The following is a 17,630-nucleotide window of genomic DNA, read 5'->3' as shown; positions in this document are numbered from 1 at the left end:
GTTAATTCCTCCTGTCCCTGACTTTGTATTTAGCATTCCACTTAAAATTTGTTAAACTAGGTTTTATTTAAAGTTAAAAGGATGTGAATACAAATGTGCACTGTTCAGATTGTAAAAAAAAAAAAAAAAAAAAAAAAAAAAAAAAGACAAAATATAAAATCATGTAACTTTTTCATTCCACTGAGCAGTTATGTGTTACTCTGGTTTGGTGTAATGCATGAAATTCCAGTACATAACAAACACAGTCAACTTAAAGTGACAATTTAAAAAACTTTGAGGGGCATGAATTTTTTTCTAATGCACTATAAAAAAGAGAGGTATATTAGTTCTGTGCAGTGAAATCTATATTTTTGTGTCCATTTTTTAAAATAATCCTTTTTGTTTTTTTCAAACTTCCTTTAAACCTAGACTTAAAGCTGCCTTTTTAGCAGATCTTATCAATCTTTAGATAAGGTCTCCCTAAAATCCCCAAGGTTTCCGAGGTTTGCAGTATTCCTTTGTCCAAAGCAATGGTTTGCTTTTTCCCACAGGGGCCACAGTGAAACATCATCTCCCAATGCATATTCAAGGCAAGGCGAGAGGAGAACCTTGTGCAAGTAAGCACCAAGGAGAACCTTTCATCTACTAATTTGGTTTCTCAAACTTGACTGACAGGAAACACCAGCCCAATGATGTCACACACTACTGACCCCTAGGTGACAGGTTTGAAGAGTGTTCATGCTCATAGCTCTTAGGCTGCAGTTAAGAATGTCAACGTGGACATGTGGTTTTGATTTGAAGTGCTGTGATTAGCTTGCAGACGCTCTGCTGCCACCCCTCCCCTTGATGGAAAGCACATATTATTTAACAGGAAGTGGTATGTTTTTGCTTATGAGAAGAAGACATAAATTACTGAGATGGTGCCTGTTAAACTAGGTTAAGTACAACCATATTGTTGGGGGACATACATGCATTTAAAGTAAATATTATTGTAAATAATGAAAAAAGATGACATTATGTTTTGTGAACTATGTGTAATAAATGCAAAAACTCTTTGGTGTCTTTTCATTATTTTAATATGAAAATTTTTTTATATGTACAGCATTGCTTTTACATAGAGAGACAGAGAGAGAGAGAGAGAGAGAGAGAGATAGAGAGACAGATATAAAAATATATATATATATAGAGAGAGAGATCTTTATATATACACTATATTGCCAAAAGTATTTGCTCACCCATCCAAATTATTGGAATCAGGTGTTCCAATCACTTCCATGGCCACAGGTGTATAAATTCAAGCACCTAGGCATGCAGACTGTTTTTACAAACATTTGTGAAAGAATGGGTCGCTCTCAGGAGCTCAGTGAATTCCAGCGTGGAACTGTGATAGGATGCCACCTGTGCAACAAATCCAGTCGTGAAATTTCCTCGCTCCTAAATATTCCACAGTCAACTGTCAGCTGTATTATAAGAAAATGGAAGTGTTTGGGAACGACAGCAACTCAGCCACGAAGTGGTAGGCCACGTAAACTGACGGAGCGGGGTCAGCGGATGCTGACGCGCATAGTGCGAAGAGGTCGCCAACTTTCTGCAGAGTCAATCACTACAGACCTCCAAACTTCATGTGGCCTTCAGATTAGCTCAAGAACAGTGCGCAGAGAGCTTCATGGAATGGGTTTCCATGGTCGAGCAGCTGCATCCAAGCCATACATCACCAAGTGCAATGCAAAGCGTCGGATGCGGCGGTGTAAAGCACGCCGCCACTGGACTCTAGAGCAGTGGAGACGCGTTCTCTGGAGTGACGAATCGCGCTTCTCCATCTGGCAATCTGATGGACGGGTCTGGGTTTGGCGGTTGCCAGGAGAACGGTACTTGTCTGACTGCATTGTGCCAAGTGTAAAGTTTGTTGGAGGGGGGATTATGGTGTGGGGTTGTTTTTCAGGAGCTGGGCTTGGCCCCTTAGTTCCAGTGAAAGGAACTCTGAATGCTTCAGCATACCAAGACATTTTGGACAATTCCATGCTCCCAACTTTGTGGGAACAGTTTGGAGCTGGCCCCTTCCTCTTCCAACATGACTGTGCACCAGTGCACAAAGCAAGGTCCATAAAGACATGGATGACAGAGTCTGGTGTGGATGAACTTGACTGGCCTGCACAGAGTCCTGACCTCAACCCGATAGAACACCTTTGGGATGAATTAGAGCGGAGACTGAGAGCCAGGCCTTCTCGTCCAACATCAGTGTGCGACCTCACAAATGCGCTTCTGGAAGAATGGTCAAAAATTCCCATAAACACACTCCTAAACCTTGTGGACAGCCGTCCCAGAAGAGTTGAAGCTGTTCTAGCTGCAAAGGGTGGACCGACGTCATATTGAACCCTATGGATTAGGAACGGGATGTCACTTAAGCTCATATGTGAGTCAAGGCAGGTGAGCAAATACTTTTGGCAATATAGTGTATATAGATATATATCTATATCTATATATCTATATATATAGATATATATATATATATATAGAGAGAGAGAGAGAGATAATATAAGGAGGGATGGATGGATGGATGGATGGATGGATGGATGGATGGATGGATGGATGGATGGATGGATGGATGGATGGATGGATGGATGGATGGATGGATGGATGGATGGATGGATGGATGGATGGATGGATGGATAGATAGATAGATAGATAGATAGATAGATAGATATTGAGGTGGGATAATTGGGGATATTTTTATCAAGCTATAGTGCTAAACTAATGTTTCAACTGGTCTTAATAAGCGATAATTTGTATTATTTGCCTTCTTTCACAGAATCTATATTGTTCTCCTCTTTTAGTGTGTGTGTGTGATGTTAAAATTACTAAATTCAATCTATCGGGACGAACATAATTCCATGATATTTTGTGAGAAATTTGAAACTTGTTGTAAAAAGTGCAGAAAATATCACTGCAGAGGCTAATTGTCAATGATTTCATTATTAATTGATATTGGTTCTTAGATCTGAATGTCCGCACTCTGTGCTAACAGCTTCTTTCTCAGTTGTGCAATTCTTGCCAAAATAAATTAATACCATATATTGCTGTAGTGAATAGAGCAAACTTCTGTAGTCTGCAGCCAAATGTGTTTCTGAGACTTCCAATTCAGCAATGGTAAACAGATGTGCCAACCAGCATCGGCTTTATTTGGACCGTGTCAGTTTTCTCTGGGGAATATATACAGAAAAATGGAAAAACAGATTCAATGATCAGGCTTTTTCTGGCCAATTTGTGGTTTACTTTGTGCTCTGTCCCGATGTCACTGATTTTAAATGACTGTATTATGTTTTAAGGGCATGAATATAAAACTTTAAAAGTGAAGTGGATTATTAAAATGAGTTTTAAATACAACAGAAAAAAGAAATGAAAAGATTATTCATATTTATACCCCAAGTTAAATACCACTAATGTTTATCTGACTGCTTTTAAACTCATAAGACTGAATCAAAATGCATGCTGTTGGTTCATATGTTAGATTTTTGTTTATGCTAAAAAAATTTGACTTATAAGGTGTTATGCAATTAAACAATATTAGTAAACAACATTTAGATTTCATTTTATTTGAACTTCTGATTCATCAGAGCTGATAAGCGAAACGTGGTTGTTTATAAATTATTGACTGACAGAACTGTGCATCTCTAGAATGACACATTTGGAGTACAGAGATCTAAGGCATGAGATCATTTAAAGACAGAATTTTAAAATATGTACCTCCTTGTACAATAATAAAAGGAAAAACTCAAGTCTTTATTATGTACCTGGTCTATGAGCGCATCCAAATGCTTAATGCTGTCGCATGCATGCAAACGTTTCCTCCTGATTTGACTTCTTCTAATGTATGTTCTCTTGTTTTTTCCGTCTTATAGTTTTTATGTTTTTCACAAATGCACATATTAAAGGTTAGCATGTTTTCTTTTGTTTAAAGTCATTACATTTCACTAAGAAACAACACAAATGATACAGTTATGGTTCTTTAATAGATTTTACATAAAAAAAAAGATTCAACATATCTTGGTATATTGCATGATAATTAAATAAATAGCAAAAGAAAAACAACAATATACCAAAACAATGCAACATAATAAAAAATAAAAAAATAAAGCAGACTTGATCCGTTTAGTTTTTTCACCACAAGGTATGAAAGAAAAATAAACATGTGAGTAAAACCACCATAGCTAAAGAGTCTTAAAGTTAACAGTTTAATTCACTAACCTACGCACACACCCACAAACACACACACACACACACACACACACAGGAAGGAGAAAAAGCTGGAACATGAACCACAGACATCCTCACCTCAGATGATCCCAACATGATATAAGAACTGACTGTTTCATGTTATCCTAATCTAAACATAATCCGAATAAATTACCCAATCACAAATAAAGTAGCTTGCAGGATTTTGAATTAACAAAGAATTAATCATATGTATCCAGAGTGTTTATGGCTAAAGTTAAGCATTTTTTGCGGGTTTGGATGGAGGGGAAAAATAATCACAGTTTAATTTCTTGAGTTGGATTTTACTTCACGTTCCACCTCTTTTTCTCCCTGGTTTTGGACAGAGAGTAACCTGGTCTGTCAGTGGTCTCTCAGGCTACCATGTTTTTATTCAGTTTCTTTTTATGTAATATTTGCAGTCAATCTAGACATTAGTGATTACCGTCAGGGTGAAGAGTATCTATTTACTCCTTATTGTCACTGAAACATTTTGTTATCGGGTTGAATGATATTACAAAATGTATGGGAGCGGAATGTGCACCTATTTGGATCACTCTAGTTGCCAGACAGAAGTGAAGTGTCAGAGTTTGGACACAGCTGCTAATTCAGTTTGTCTGACTGCAAAACAGCCCCACAGCATGATGCTACCACCAACGTGTTTGACAGTTGATACTGTCTTTCTTCTGCATTGCATTGACTCCTCCAAATATATTTTGTCAACAACAAAGAAGCACTGCCTAATATTTGAAGATAAATATTTTCTTGTGTAGCTGGTACTGCTTTGATATCTTTTTCTTCCACCCATTGGGATGTAAAAGTTGTCTTAGTTGCCCTATTGGACCCATTGTGTGTCGAAAAAGGGATTAGGTCGGTCAGAAACCATTTTAGAACAGCAAGAGGCTTTAATCTCAGTTATTTTATTTGGAGGGATGTAAAAGTTGCCTTAATGTAAATAAAGTTATTGTAAGATTAAAACATTTGCTGTTTACAAATAGTTCCTGACCAAAATTAATCCCTTTTTGGACATGTGTTCATTGTCCAATGATGTCAAATACATATCAATGTCTCCGAAAAATCAAGAAAAAGATCAATGTGAGAAGGTTGAGGGCAACCAAATGTTTGTGTCAATGGTAGAACTCAGAAAGGTTATTTAAACAAAACATTAATATTGCTCTATTCATGTAGTTAAAAATGCATGTCCCTTTGCCCTGTCTGAATTTAGGATGGTTTACAATAAAATCAAAAGCGTCTATCCAGTTCTTCCATTCGTCCTAATCAACACTCTCATCTCTTTGCAGAGTTTTGGTGCAATCAGTCATTGTGTGAGAGCTAAGTTACAATGACTCACAGCTCTATCACAGGGCAACATAGAGACATGCAGGGAAAACATGCATGTAGACATACATGAGGGAGCTTCAGAGAGATCACTCAAAGTAGAAGCAGTAGCACCCTGGGAAAAATCACGCATTTGTGCAGAAAACATCCAGACTCAATGGAGAAATAAACAAAGTCTTAATTTGAACTAAGACCTCTTCTTGTTGCAAGATATTTGTGATTCCAGCCCTTTTTATTCCATAAACCCCAAAATTGTATGTTTTTAATCATTCAATTCTAAAAAAAGACTTTAATCAGGACAGGATTAAATTGTAACAGCTTCACTATACTTCAAGTACGCATGGTAGTTAAGAGAAGGGACGTTAACCAGCAACAAGAGAGTGGTGTTTTACAAATGGAAGGTATTTGTATTCAAGTGTTAAATAAGAACTGGAACAAATGACCACACACACATGCAGCACCTTGCAAGAGTATTTAGCCCCCTAGATCTTTTTGCTTCAGAAAAAAAAAAAAAAAAAAAAAATATATATATATATATATATATATATATATATATATATATATATATACAAAAAAACTGGCCATAGAAAGAGAAACGACAACGGACTGTGAGTATGAATGTATGCAGCAATGGTATCTGTGTGCTTATTATTGATTGCACTTAAGAACACACCGTATAAAGAAAACTTTTTTAAACCGTGAGCCCTGATAATACTTAATACAAGTCAAGAAAATATAGCTGTTTTATTCAAAACGGCACACAGCAGCTGCCAATGCTGCTGGTATCCAATCTCATTGATTTTTAAAGGTAATGTAAGCCATAACTTTAAACTTCCAGCCTACATGATCAACTAAGACAGGAGGAAAAGTTCTACTTATTTTTTAAAGCTACTATTTGTGTAACGTTTGCTTAAGATAGCTATGGTAAGCCATAAGGCCTTAAATTAAACTTTTTTTTTTTTTATTGCAGTAGCATAATTAAAGACCCCTGCCCCACCCCTTGCTATTCTCAGGTTTAAAGACTGAGATTAACACAAAAAGTTGAATTTTTTTAATCTTGAAATTATGTCAGAGTTAATATAATGCAGATACGTATCCTCCTTCATCAGTAAAATTTGTGAATATTGCAAAACAAGTTGTTGTTATACATATAGCTTTGATATTATTTTACTCAGGATACCGGTACTCCAAATATAAAACAAAGTCTGTTAACCAAAACATTAGGAAAACAGATCCATATGTCAAATATCCAAACTTAACCAAACTTGCTGTTTACAGTACTGTATATATCTTCTGAACAATAAACATGTTCCCTATGTGGTTTCCATTTACTTGTTCTCAAGGTAATCCAGCAGGTGATGTATCTAAATACTGATATGGGGTCTGTTTCACGAAGCAGGTTTAACAAATTCAGATTCAAATCCGCAACTCTAAATTGATTTAGCCTAAAGTCGGGAACTCAAAGTTTTTGGTTTCACAACAGATGCTATGAATTAGTTCAATCAACTCCAAGTAGAACCACTCAGAGTTCAGCACGTGCGCATCAAGTATGAAAAGCCTTTATCAATAAATGGAGCACTGATTCGATCAGTCATCATGACAACAGACAACAGGAAGTGCATATTTCACCCCACTGGAACTAGAGATTTTAATGCAGAAATAAACTGAAAAAGGAGAATGTGTTTAAAAGACAGAGAAACAGCACTACAGCTACAAAGGAGAGGAAGGTGGCAAAGAAGAAGATTGCTGCTCGAGTTAACGCACAAGTTTATATGATGTGCCTATGGCAGGCCGTTTTTACATTTATGAAAAACACTCCTCTCTGTTGGTTATTCTATTTGTAAATCACTAAAATAAGATTCTTCCTGATCAAAATTACACTCCTCGATTGAACGGTAATAATATATTTTCTAAATTACATTTTTGTAGCAGAAACTGAATTTTAGTAAGTAAAAAAACAGAATTATACTAGTAAGAATTAAGTTTTATATATCTAGAAATGTTTTAAACATTTTAAATGGCCGTTCTGACATTTACCAGCTTGACTGAAAATGCATTTATGATATCTGAAAATGTGTTTTCATAGTGAAAATAATACAAATGCTGACCAGTAATATTAGGAATGTGGAGATCTGAAATTAATTTCTAGATGTCCAGAATGTTTATTCTAGATTTGGAGAATGTCCTTTTGAAATAGTCCTTTAGACAAAGAAAAAATGTTTTTTTCAGATATCAGGAATACAGCTTCAGTAACTTCAGTAAGTAACTAGTACATATCAAAACGTCTTGCCACAGCCTGTGACCTTGATAATATTACGGGATTATTTCTTGACTGGTAGTGGATCAATGTATCTATTTCGGTGAAATGTCGTCTGATAAAGAGTACATTTATTCACATGTTTAAGCCAGAATGATTTGACATTTAAATATGATCTCCCTACGACTTTAAAACCTAATGCATGTAACGGACCTAGTGAATGATATATGCTATTTTTTATATGCAAAAAACGACGACAAAAATTGGACTAAATTGGGAAATAAATCAACGTGAATGTCTGAGAGCGGACACAGAGAACATTTATGTTTAATGAAGAAAACCTGCTCCCGACCATTTTAGCTCTGGGGAGATTCTTACTACGGCGACTGAAACAGAGGTTGAATAAACTCTGTTTGTGAAATGGAAAAGTCAGAGTTTCCCTGTTTTCAGGTTTATAACACTTAGAGTTTTCGGTAAACCTGCTTCATGAAACGGACCCATGATGTCTGAATATTGTAACTTCTCAAACAAAACTGTCACTGCACAATTGCAGCCTTTACTATTCAACTGTCTTCAAGTCTGAATCTAAGACAACTTCTAGGCTGTACTGAAATGATACACAGGTACATATCATATAATAAAACAAGTTAATGAATAACCAGACAAGCCAGAGTGCAGCAAATTTAAGCTTAGACTTCTTTCTCTCTGGGTTCATGAATTAAATCATTCACTTGTCGTGAAACCTGCAGATACTCAAAAGATTTTCAGAATTAATATAACAAGTTTAGCAAAAAATTATATTCCTTCATAGGCATCACAAAAATGGCATTTCACTCTGAATAGATGGGTTTTGTTTGGGAAGGTTAAATACCCCAACCATTTACGGTGCAGACTTTCTTCCACCTGCACCTGAAGCTACATTAAATTGTAGGTTAATGACTAAAAGAAAGTGTCTGGTAGCTAAGTCAAGCTTTTTCAGATGTTAACAATGCATTTGCTCCTACCCATGGCCCAAAGAAAAGCCCAAGTTTGCAAAGCTGAAGTATTTCCAAAACCCACTGGTTTGTCAATAAACAAAAAAAGAATGGAATGATGTCACAGGTTAATTTGAACTCTACCCTAATTAAGTTTACCAGACAGATATATACATGTATGTAAATTGATCAAAATCAAGCAGATTGTTTAAGAGGTTATTTGGAACATTTTTCATTCAAGTCATGTGACCAGTCCGCAACAGGGAGCTACTCAACACTAGGGGGCTCCACCTCCCCCATTGACTCTACACTGTAAAAACGAAAAAAAAAAAAAGTAATTTCTGTCATTTACCCTTAATTTGAGAAGGTAAATAAGGTGAACTGCCAAAGGAATTAATATTTTTACTCTTAAAATAAGATAATTAGATAATACGCGCTCAATATACGACAATGTAGTTGTTTTATTTTAAATGTTAATTGTCTTGTTCTATTGGCAAAGTGTCTCACTTACCTCCTCAATTCAAGACAAAGTTGCATTTATTTTAAGAAAAATTACTTATAGATTTAGATTTTTTTTCCTGTGTACATTCACTTATCAAAGAGACGTCTTTGTTAGGAATCCAGTTTGTATGGCCTGTTTGTGTCTGTCCTTTTTCCACCACCAGGAGGTGCCCTGTCTTCGCTGTCCCTCCCTGCACACCTGCGGCTCATTGGATCATTATCTGGAGTAGTATTTGAGCGGTGGGATGTCACTACCTAGACGCCAGAGTGTTTGACGGTTTTGGGTGCTCTAGCCAAGCTGAGTTTAGCTGAGTCTAATGAGTTTTTCGTCTTTGCTCCCCAGCACAAAGCTTTCCTGTGTTACTGGATTCCTGGACCTTCTCTCCCCTGGAAGGAAAAACCGAGTTACACTGAGCAGGGGAAAACCTCCACATGTTCCGTTCAAGTACCCATCGGAAATCCGAGAGACAGTCCGCTCCATTACTCCTTCGGGTCCAACACCTGTCAACCTGTCCGCCCTCCAACATGTGCACTATTCTCTGGATTAACCACACAATCTGAATTCAAGGACTCACAGGGCCCCCCTCAAACGTGAGTCCCATCCTTGCAAAATCTATGTGCTTCCAAGATTCCCACGGTACCTGAACTGACCACTGAACTTCCTTTCTCACTTCCAGTTCCGGGTTACCAGCTCACTGAGTTCCAGATCCTACTCCTGTTTTACCCCCTTAATAAACCTGTTAAACTTTTCCCTTGTTCTCTAAGTGGTTTATCTGCATGTGGGTCAAATTCGTAAACCGATCATGACAGTCTTGAGCTGACTTTCTAATGCACCGCAGGAAAGTGTCTTTGTTACCCATGTCAAATATTTCCATTTGATTCTCCAACTCTCCTAACAATGGTCCTTAGAAGATTCTCCTGACATTTATCCATTTCTTACAAGCCTATAATGACCTGCAGTTTTGCCATTCCCATAAAATCATTACAATAGTGCTGATGATGAACAGCCAATTGTCTGTTCAATGGGGATGTGTTCCCCCACCAGGACGTGTCTGCTGTTTTTTAATGATTTGTGTATTATGCTACTGCAATAAAAATAAATCTACCTTTCTTAATATGTTTTTCTAAGGGGGGATGAGGTAATGATTACAAAGGCACCGTCTATCAAACTCAGAGGTTTGCATATGCCAGAGAGCATAAATTCTTAACAATAACTAAAATCATGTACTATCATCTTTTTTTTCCAAATAATGTTATATTTAATTGTAATTTCACATAACTTTATATAATTTCTAAGATAATATTTCAACTTTTTTTATTACTGTGATATTAAGATTTTCCAGATCATCAACGGAATTGATTTTTTTTAAATTCAATTTAATTGAGAGTATTAACAAAAAAAAAAAAAAAATAGAAACAGGAATGAAAAATATGTTCTACTGTACAAATTGAATTTACCCATATTAAGGTACAAGAGGTCTGACCAGGAGCACCATTGAAGTATTAAATATTCTGTTACAAAAATTAGCTCTTAGAAAAAAAAAAGAATCAAACTGTACAAAGATGCATACAAAAAAAAAAAATTTAAAGGCCTTTTTTGCTGTTCAATAAAGACCATAATATTAACTCTTATACACAAATATACAGTTGTGTATTGCAGATACAGGGTGAAGAGAGCTATAACAGCAGAGATAATTTTCTTCACGCCTAATATACGAAATAAATACTTCCCACAAGCATGCCTTTATAAATCTAAGACACTGCTGGACTTGGCTGTCCTGATTTACAGGTTTTAATTTGAGGAGTCCAAATGGATTCCATGTGCTTTTAATGACTCTCTAGGTGGAGCCACATTGTTGCTTTCTTTGCATTCTAATCAGCACCATGCCACTGAGGGGCCCATCTGGGTGGGCTGAAATTGGCTAGTAAACAGTGAAGCTTGATACCCGGCATTTACTTCAGGAACTCCTACAGTTTTCTGCCTGAAGTCATATCATAATACACAATCTCTTTTCACAGTCATGCCCCCTTATCGAGGAAAGTAAGTGTTGAAGGGAAATTAGTACTATCGTACCGGCTTCCATGGTTGGCGATGCCAGGACGCAGAGCCTGGGCAGGACTGCAGGTTGCACTGCTCCGTGTCGGGCGGCTTTTCCAGGATGTCACAGTTGTAGTCATTGAGCCTCTGTCCACTGGGCCTTTGACACACCACTAAGCGAGTCTTCCTACCTCCACCACAAGTCTGTGTGCACTGAGAAAAACAGCAGAGAAAACATAAATTTTCTGATGCTGCAAGGACTATAGGTCTGAAATGATTATGAGAAGTAGGACCATTGTTGTTCCAATGTGGTCAAGCTGTCTTTAAGTTTTATTTAAACAATACAACTTTTCTGGTGAGGATTCTCAGTCATCCAGGTCCTAGTTGTTCCAAAACACTTAAAAAACAAACCACTAGATTTTTTTTTCAAGTTTCGAGATGTTTCCCTTCCCATCCAGAAAGCTTTCTCGATTCAAAATGTCTGGAGTAATGTGGAGCTCTAGGTTTATAGAGTAGCCCAAACAGAAGCCTTGTTATGGCTTAGAAAACATGCAAATTGAACCAAAAAATAGGTCCACCCCTCAGTAATGGGGAGTTGTTAGGGTCGTTGTTGGCCTGGTTAAACAGGCAAGATGTTTGATGCTTTGATGGGCAAAGTAGACAGGTGGTTTGAAAGGGGAGTGAAGGAAGCCATTTATGTTTAGAGAGAAAAAACAACTTAAACAGAGGGGGTGGACTCAGCTCTCGAAAACACATAACGCAATGTTCTTCATCATGCAGGGGATCAAAACAACTCGCCTGTTTAGCCAGGCCAACAATGACCCTAACGACTCCCTTTTCAGAGGCAGTATTGGGTTTTGGAGGCCAACAACGTCCTCAACGACTCCCGAATACTAAGAGGTGGACCTGTTTTTTTGGTCCAATTTGCTTGTTTTCTAAACTATAACAAGGATTTTGTTTCGACTACTCTATAAGCCTACACCTTAAACGCTACTTCAGACATTTTTAATTGAGAAAGCTTTTTAGATGGGAAGCGAAACCTCTTCAAAACAAAGTCCAGTGGTTTGTTTTATAACTTTTTTTGGAACAATACAACTTTATTAACATAAACTTGCAATAGCATTAGTCATAAAACCAGCTATCACAGAAATACTTACCTAATTGCGATGAAAAACCAACAGTAAGGAACATAGGAGGGATATTCAAGACAAAAACATGCCCACAGTAAGTTTCTGGATTAATAAACAGAGTTTTGGTTACAGGCATGTGATCTGCATCTTCATGCTACACACCCAACCAAAATTTCCTTCTGTCGTTCTGTTTATTTTACACATGCAAGATGCCTTGCACCTGCAAGCTTACACATGTTTGTATGTATGCAAACCCTTTTCAAAGATCAGACCTTTAGCAGAGATTTTTAAACTTTGTAACCAGTAAAAACATTTACTCCCTTTACCCAACTTTTATCCGTTTTGTGAGGCCAGCATGTTGTTGCTCAACCATAACAAGTACACCCATAACCAATTATCCTTTATTATTTTTACTTATTCTTCCTGGTCTTTAAATATTCTCTAGTTACCTGATGCTCTAGTAACATATTGCCTTATCATGTATGTTATTTTCTCAACTGTTTCAGTTTATGGGTATTTTTTGCTATTAGTTGCTTTTGTTTCTTTTAACATTGTAATTTAAATTTTGCCTGTTGATGTCTGTTATGTGCACACACAAATTAATTTATAAGCCCTGGAGTCTTTGAAAGCCTTTCAATGATAACAATAAATATTTTCCTTTTAAAAAGTCAGGCACAAGGAAAACAGTCTTAAACGGGATGAAAAAAGTACAACAAAGTCAGAAAATCATCCCACCTCTCCCCAGACCCCATAGTTCCACACAGGGCAGGGCCCAGAGTCGCAGCTTTTGGTCTCTGCAGGTTTGACTCGTTCATCACAGTAACTGCTGCTGCGTCCATCCGCATCTTGACAGACCACCACCCGCCTCTGAAAACCTCCTGCACAGGTACTGGAACACTGAAAATAAAAATACAAAGCCTGTGAACATTATTTATATTAATTTGGGTTGAAGTAAATCCCTTTGGGATACCATCATACTACATAGAATAATCCTGCTTTTTTTTCAGTTTTTTACTGAAAAATTATTTTATACAAAAAAAAAAATAATTGAATTATGCATACATATATTTTCAGCTACTTCATGTATGGAGCCATATAAAAGAATTACATTTTTCCACAGTTTGCCAAGATAAAACCAAAAACTTGAATTTATTATATTAGGAATGTGTGTTATAGACCAACACATCAACATATAAGCTAAAAGAAAGATTTTAATAGTTTTACCTTTTTTTTTTCCTAATAGATATCTCAACACATTTGTATTCATTTGAATTTATACTAGGGCTGCAACTAACGATTATTTTCACAAATTGATTAATCTGTTGATTATTTTTCCCAATTAACATTCGGAGAGCAAAAGGTTCCTTAAAAAAGATTTTTTATGAAATTAAAACCAGGGGAAAACTAAAACGATTCCACTCAAGGAGTTCTAGATTGACAGATGAAATAAAAAAAAATCAAAATGCAAAATGTTTATATATCTATTTACAATTTTGATATAATTACTGCTTTAAGTGGGTTGCTCTGTCAGCTAAAGGCATGTTTTGGACTTTCAATATTCCAGTTAACGATTAATTTATTACTAAATGAGTTGTCGATTATTTCAATAATCAATTAATCCCGAATAATCTGCTTAATCTGATTAATAGTTTCAGCTCTAATTTATACCTGCTAAGTCTGCAATTACAACTTAATTCTGCTAATATCTGTAGAAATCCTAAAGACTGACAGTTTATCCAGTTGTTCTTTGCTACGTAACATAAAACTAGTTATTATAGGGGGGTGGGGTGGGGTGCATATGACAGCCTTAACTTTTAAAGAATCACCACAGGTTCTAAATAGGAGTACAGCTGCCCGAGACTTTGAATGGGCCATTGATCTGAAATGTTTTCTGCAGCACAGGCTACATTTTTAGAGCTGTTGAACTTCTACCTTCATCTCACATCTTTTACAGATTCTCTTTTCATGGATTGCCCTATATTTAAATCCTATTTTATGATCAGTTTCTCTGTTCTCTCTGTGTTCTTCTATGTGTGATGAAGGGAGCTGAAGTTAACCCACCAATATCATCAGATAATAATATGTTGATGATGGTCTGCAAAAATTATTGTATTTAAACCCTTTAAAGCATTTAAAATGACTCTATAAGGGTTTCTCCTTATTTAGATGTGAAATCACAACCAGAAAACACACAGAGCTGTACTCTTGCTGATCAAGGCCTGATCTAATGGGGTGGTATGACGAAGCCGAAATAAAAAGAAACCATTGCAGTAAGATTTATAGTTTTATATTCATGTTTTAAAAATATATTATAATATTTAATATTGATATTTTCTCCCGAATCAGTCAGGATTAAATAACAGTAAAATGGCCAAAAGTTTTTTTTTCATCCAATGATGGAATTATACCATTAAGATATTTTCCAAAATCTTAACCATTAACACATTAACACATGACAAAGTGCTTCCATCACCACCAAGAGGATATAACTATAAACAAAACAGCGTCTTTTTTTGCATTTGCAACATTTTCCAAAAAAAGTCAGGGAACATTTTTGCCTTGACATTGGTAATTGGAAGGCTCTGAATCAAATTATAGTGATGAATCCCCTCTGTGGACGGGAGGCAGAACACTCAGTACTATCTGCATGTGGGGGAGGACAGCACAAACTTCAAGTTTTTCCTCCTAAACTAGCCTGAGCAGGGTATCGGGAGGGTTTATTTAATATGGGACTAGCAACATGGAATAAAATTAATATAAAAAGTGAAATTAAATTAACTCATATTAGATTACAAAACATAACCCTTTAACTTGATCAAAGTTGAACGTTCTGCAGCTTCATTGGACCTTAGGATTTACAATTGTTCTAAAATCTTTCAGATTTTCTTTTTAGTAATCTAGATTTTTATTTTACAACATGCTCATCGTCAGAACACACAATATACAATAAAAAGGATCTGTGTCTAATAGTCTTTTACCCTGTATGGCCTTCAGCTCCGAGAGATCAAAACCCCTAAAACATCTGCTTCCTCCCCAAAAAAACCTCAAAGATTATCTTGACTTACAAAATAATAGAGCAAAATCATATAGTTGTACAGTCAAAGTACAGGTAAAAAATATTTTCCTCACTGCTGTTGTCTAAAACATGCTATGTATGCTGAACATACTGCGCCCCATGGTCCAGTCCTCCACTGGTTGTCTGCTGACGGGACGTTCCAGCTACTGTGTCCCGGGTGATGTCCTGGATCATGAGGATATCCATATGGCTGCTCATAAATGTGCTGATGGTTGTAGGTGGATGGGCACGGAGCAGTGGTGCACTCCTGCTCAGCTGCAGGCCTCTCATCTGGGTCACAGAAAGACTGGTCCACTGGCTGGTGGTAGTTGGAGCAGACCACTTGTCTGGTTGCCCTTCCAACACCACATGTAACTGAACACTGGATGAGGGAAAAGGAAGAGATTGCCAAATATCAAAAAAGTACTTTTTTAACCATTTATTTCAAAAGTGCATAAGAAGATCTAGCCAAAATGTAACAAGTAATAATTTTACCTTAGTCACATGTCAAATTGCTTTTTTCAGTATACAACATTTCTTCTTTGAGCAAATAACTGAATTATTTATTTATTATTATTTTTTTTTGCATTTCTACTTGCCTCTAGATTCTGTAGAACGACAAAATAATCCTGCACTGATTGTAGATTTTTTCTGTCTGGACAGCCTGTAATTAATTAGAACCATACTGAAATACACTATGTTAAGAGTCCAATTACCAACAAGTCGTAACAACAGTATATAAAGATGATGGCATTTGCTAATTTCAGCAAACTGCTCTACCTAAAGTACACAGCAAAAGAGAGATGACATGTTTTTAAGATTTTCCATGTTGTTTGGAATCCAGTTTGTGTGGGCTGTTTTTGTGTTTTTCTCTCTCAACCACCAGGTGGTGCCCTGTTCCTCGTTGGGCCTCCCTGCACACCTGCGGCTCATTGGATCATTACCGGAGGAGCATTTGAGCAGCGGGCTGTCTCTACCTCGATGCCAGAGTGTTTGCCAGTTTTGGGTATTCCAGCCAAGCTGAGATTAGCAGAGTCTAACCGAAGCTTTGTTTCTCTGAGTCTAATCTTGTTTTTGTCTTTGCTCTTCGGCAGGAAGCCTTTTCCTGTGTAACTGGATAACCTGGACCTTCTCCCCCCGGAAGGATTACTGAGTACACACTGAGCAGGGGTTAAGCTCCACATGATCTGTTCAAGTCCTCATTGGAAAACCAAGTGAAAGTCCACTCCTTTACTCCTCTGGGTCCAACGTATTTCTACCTGTCCGCTCTCCAACGAGTTCCCTCTCCTCTGGATTAATTCCCTAAAGCCTCAGTCAACTTTCCTACGGTCCCTGAACTGATCACTGTAACCTCTCCTTCAGACTTTCCGGTTCCGGTTCACCAGGCCACTGAGTTCTGCCTCCTACTTTTGTGTTTCATGAACATTCAATAAACCTGTTAAACTTTTTCCCTTAGTCTCTGAGTGGTTCTCTGCATGTGGGTCAGATCGCTTAAACCAATTATGACACATGTATGTGTTTAGACAGGTATTTCTACAATATAGAAACAAATATAGAAGCTATGTAAGTGTGAAGTGCTGTCAGATTAAAGCAGCTTTCCAAGCCTTGTTGATCTTTCTGTTTAAGCAGACTTGGAATGATTTTGGAGATAAAACATTTCAGTTGTATTGTTTAATAATTTGGAGAGAGCGATAGGACATCTAAAGAAATCTATATCAACATCAACTATGTCAGTTTTACTTTTTCCACTATTTGTTGGTCACCATCAGGCATTTGAATGCTCAGTTTGTGGACAAAATTTATTTGGGGATTGAATTCCTGCTGAGCATTATTTGATCTATTCTACTAGGATTGTTTTTCATTAATTATTTACTATCGTTTTTCTAAACAGATATTCTGTCATCTATAATTTCCCCAATGTTAAAAGAGTTTGACTTTTAATTATTCCCTTGAACAGCTTCTTTCATGTGAAAATCTGTGCCTGAAACTGTGAAAAATCGTAAATTTTAAAAAGACAAAAAAAGTAAAAGAACTATTGTGGTATATTCAATTTGCGGTAATACAACTGGGAGTTTTCCCTAACTTTGGATTTAAAAGCTTATTTAAC

At 36.7% G+C, this 17,630-nt stretch overlaps 1 protein-coding gene across 1 annotated transcript in view; it reads right to left on the bottom strand.

The window, feature by feature from the left end:
* Window positions 1-17,630, bottom strand: part of LOC119799131 (A disintegrin and metalloproteinase with thrombospondin motifs 20) — a 103,359-nt gene that overhangs the window by 29,448 nt on the left and 56,281 nt on the right. The window contains exons 18-20 of the mRNA XM_038308911.1: window positions 15,636-15,905; window positions 13,204-13,365; window positions 11,375-11,551 (exon numbers count right to left, since the gene is read on the bottom strand). Of these exons, the coding sequence (XP_038164839.1) occupies window positions 11,375-11,551; window positions 13,204-13,365; window positions 15,636-15,905 (609 nt within the window). The remainder of the gene's footprint in view (window positions 1-11,374; window positions 11,552-13,203; window positions 13,366-15,635; window positions 15,906-17,630) is intronic.

The sequence above is a fragment of the Cyprinodon tularosa genome, unplaced genomic scaffold, assembly GCF_016077235.1.
Source record: "Cyprinodon tularosa strain WSP-4 unplaced genomic scaffold, ASM1607723v1 ctg65, whole genome shotgun sequence".
In the NCBI taxonomy this organism is placed as follows: domain Eukaryota; kingdom Metazoa; phylum Chordata; class Actinopteri; order Cyprinodontiformes; family Cyprinodontidae; genus Cyprinodon; species Cyprinodon tularosa.
This window is presented reverse-complemented; position numbering and strand designations above follow the sequence as displayed.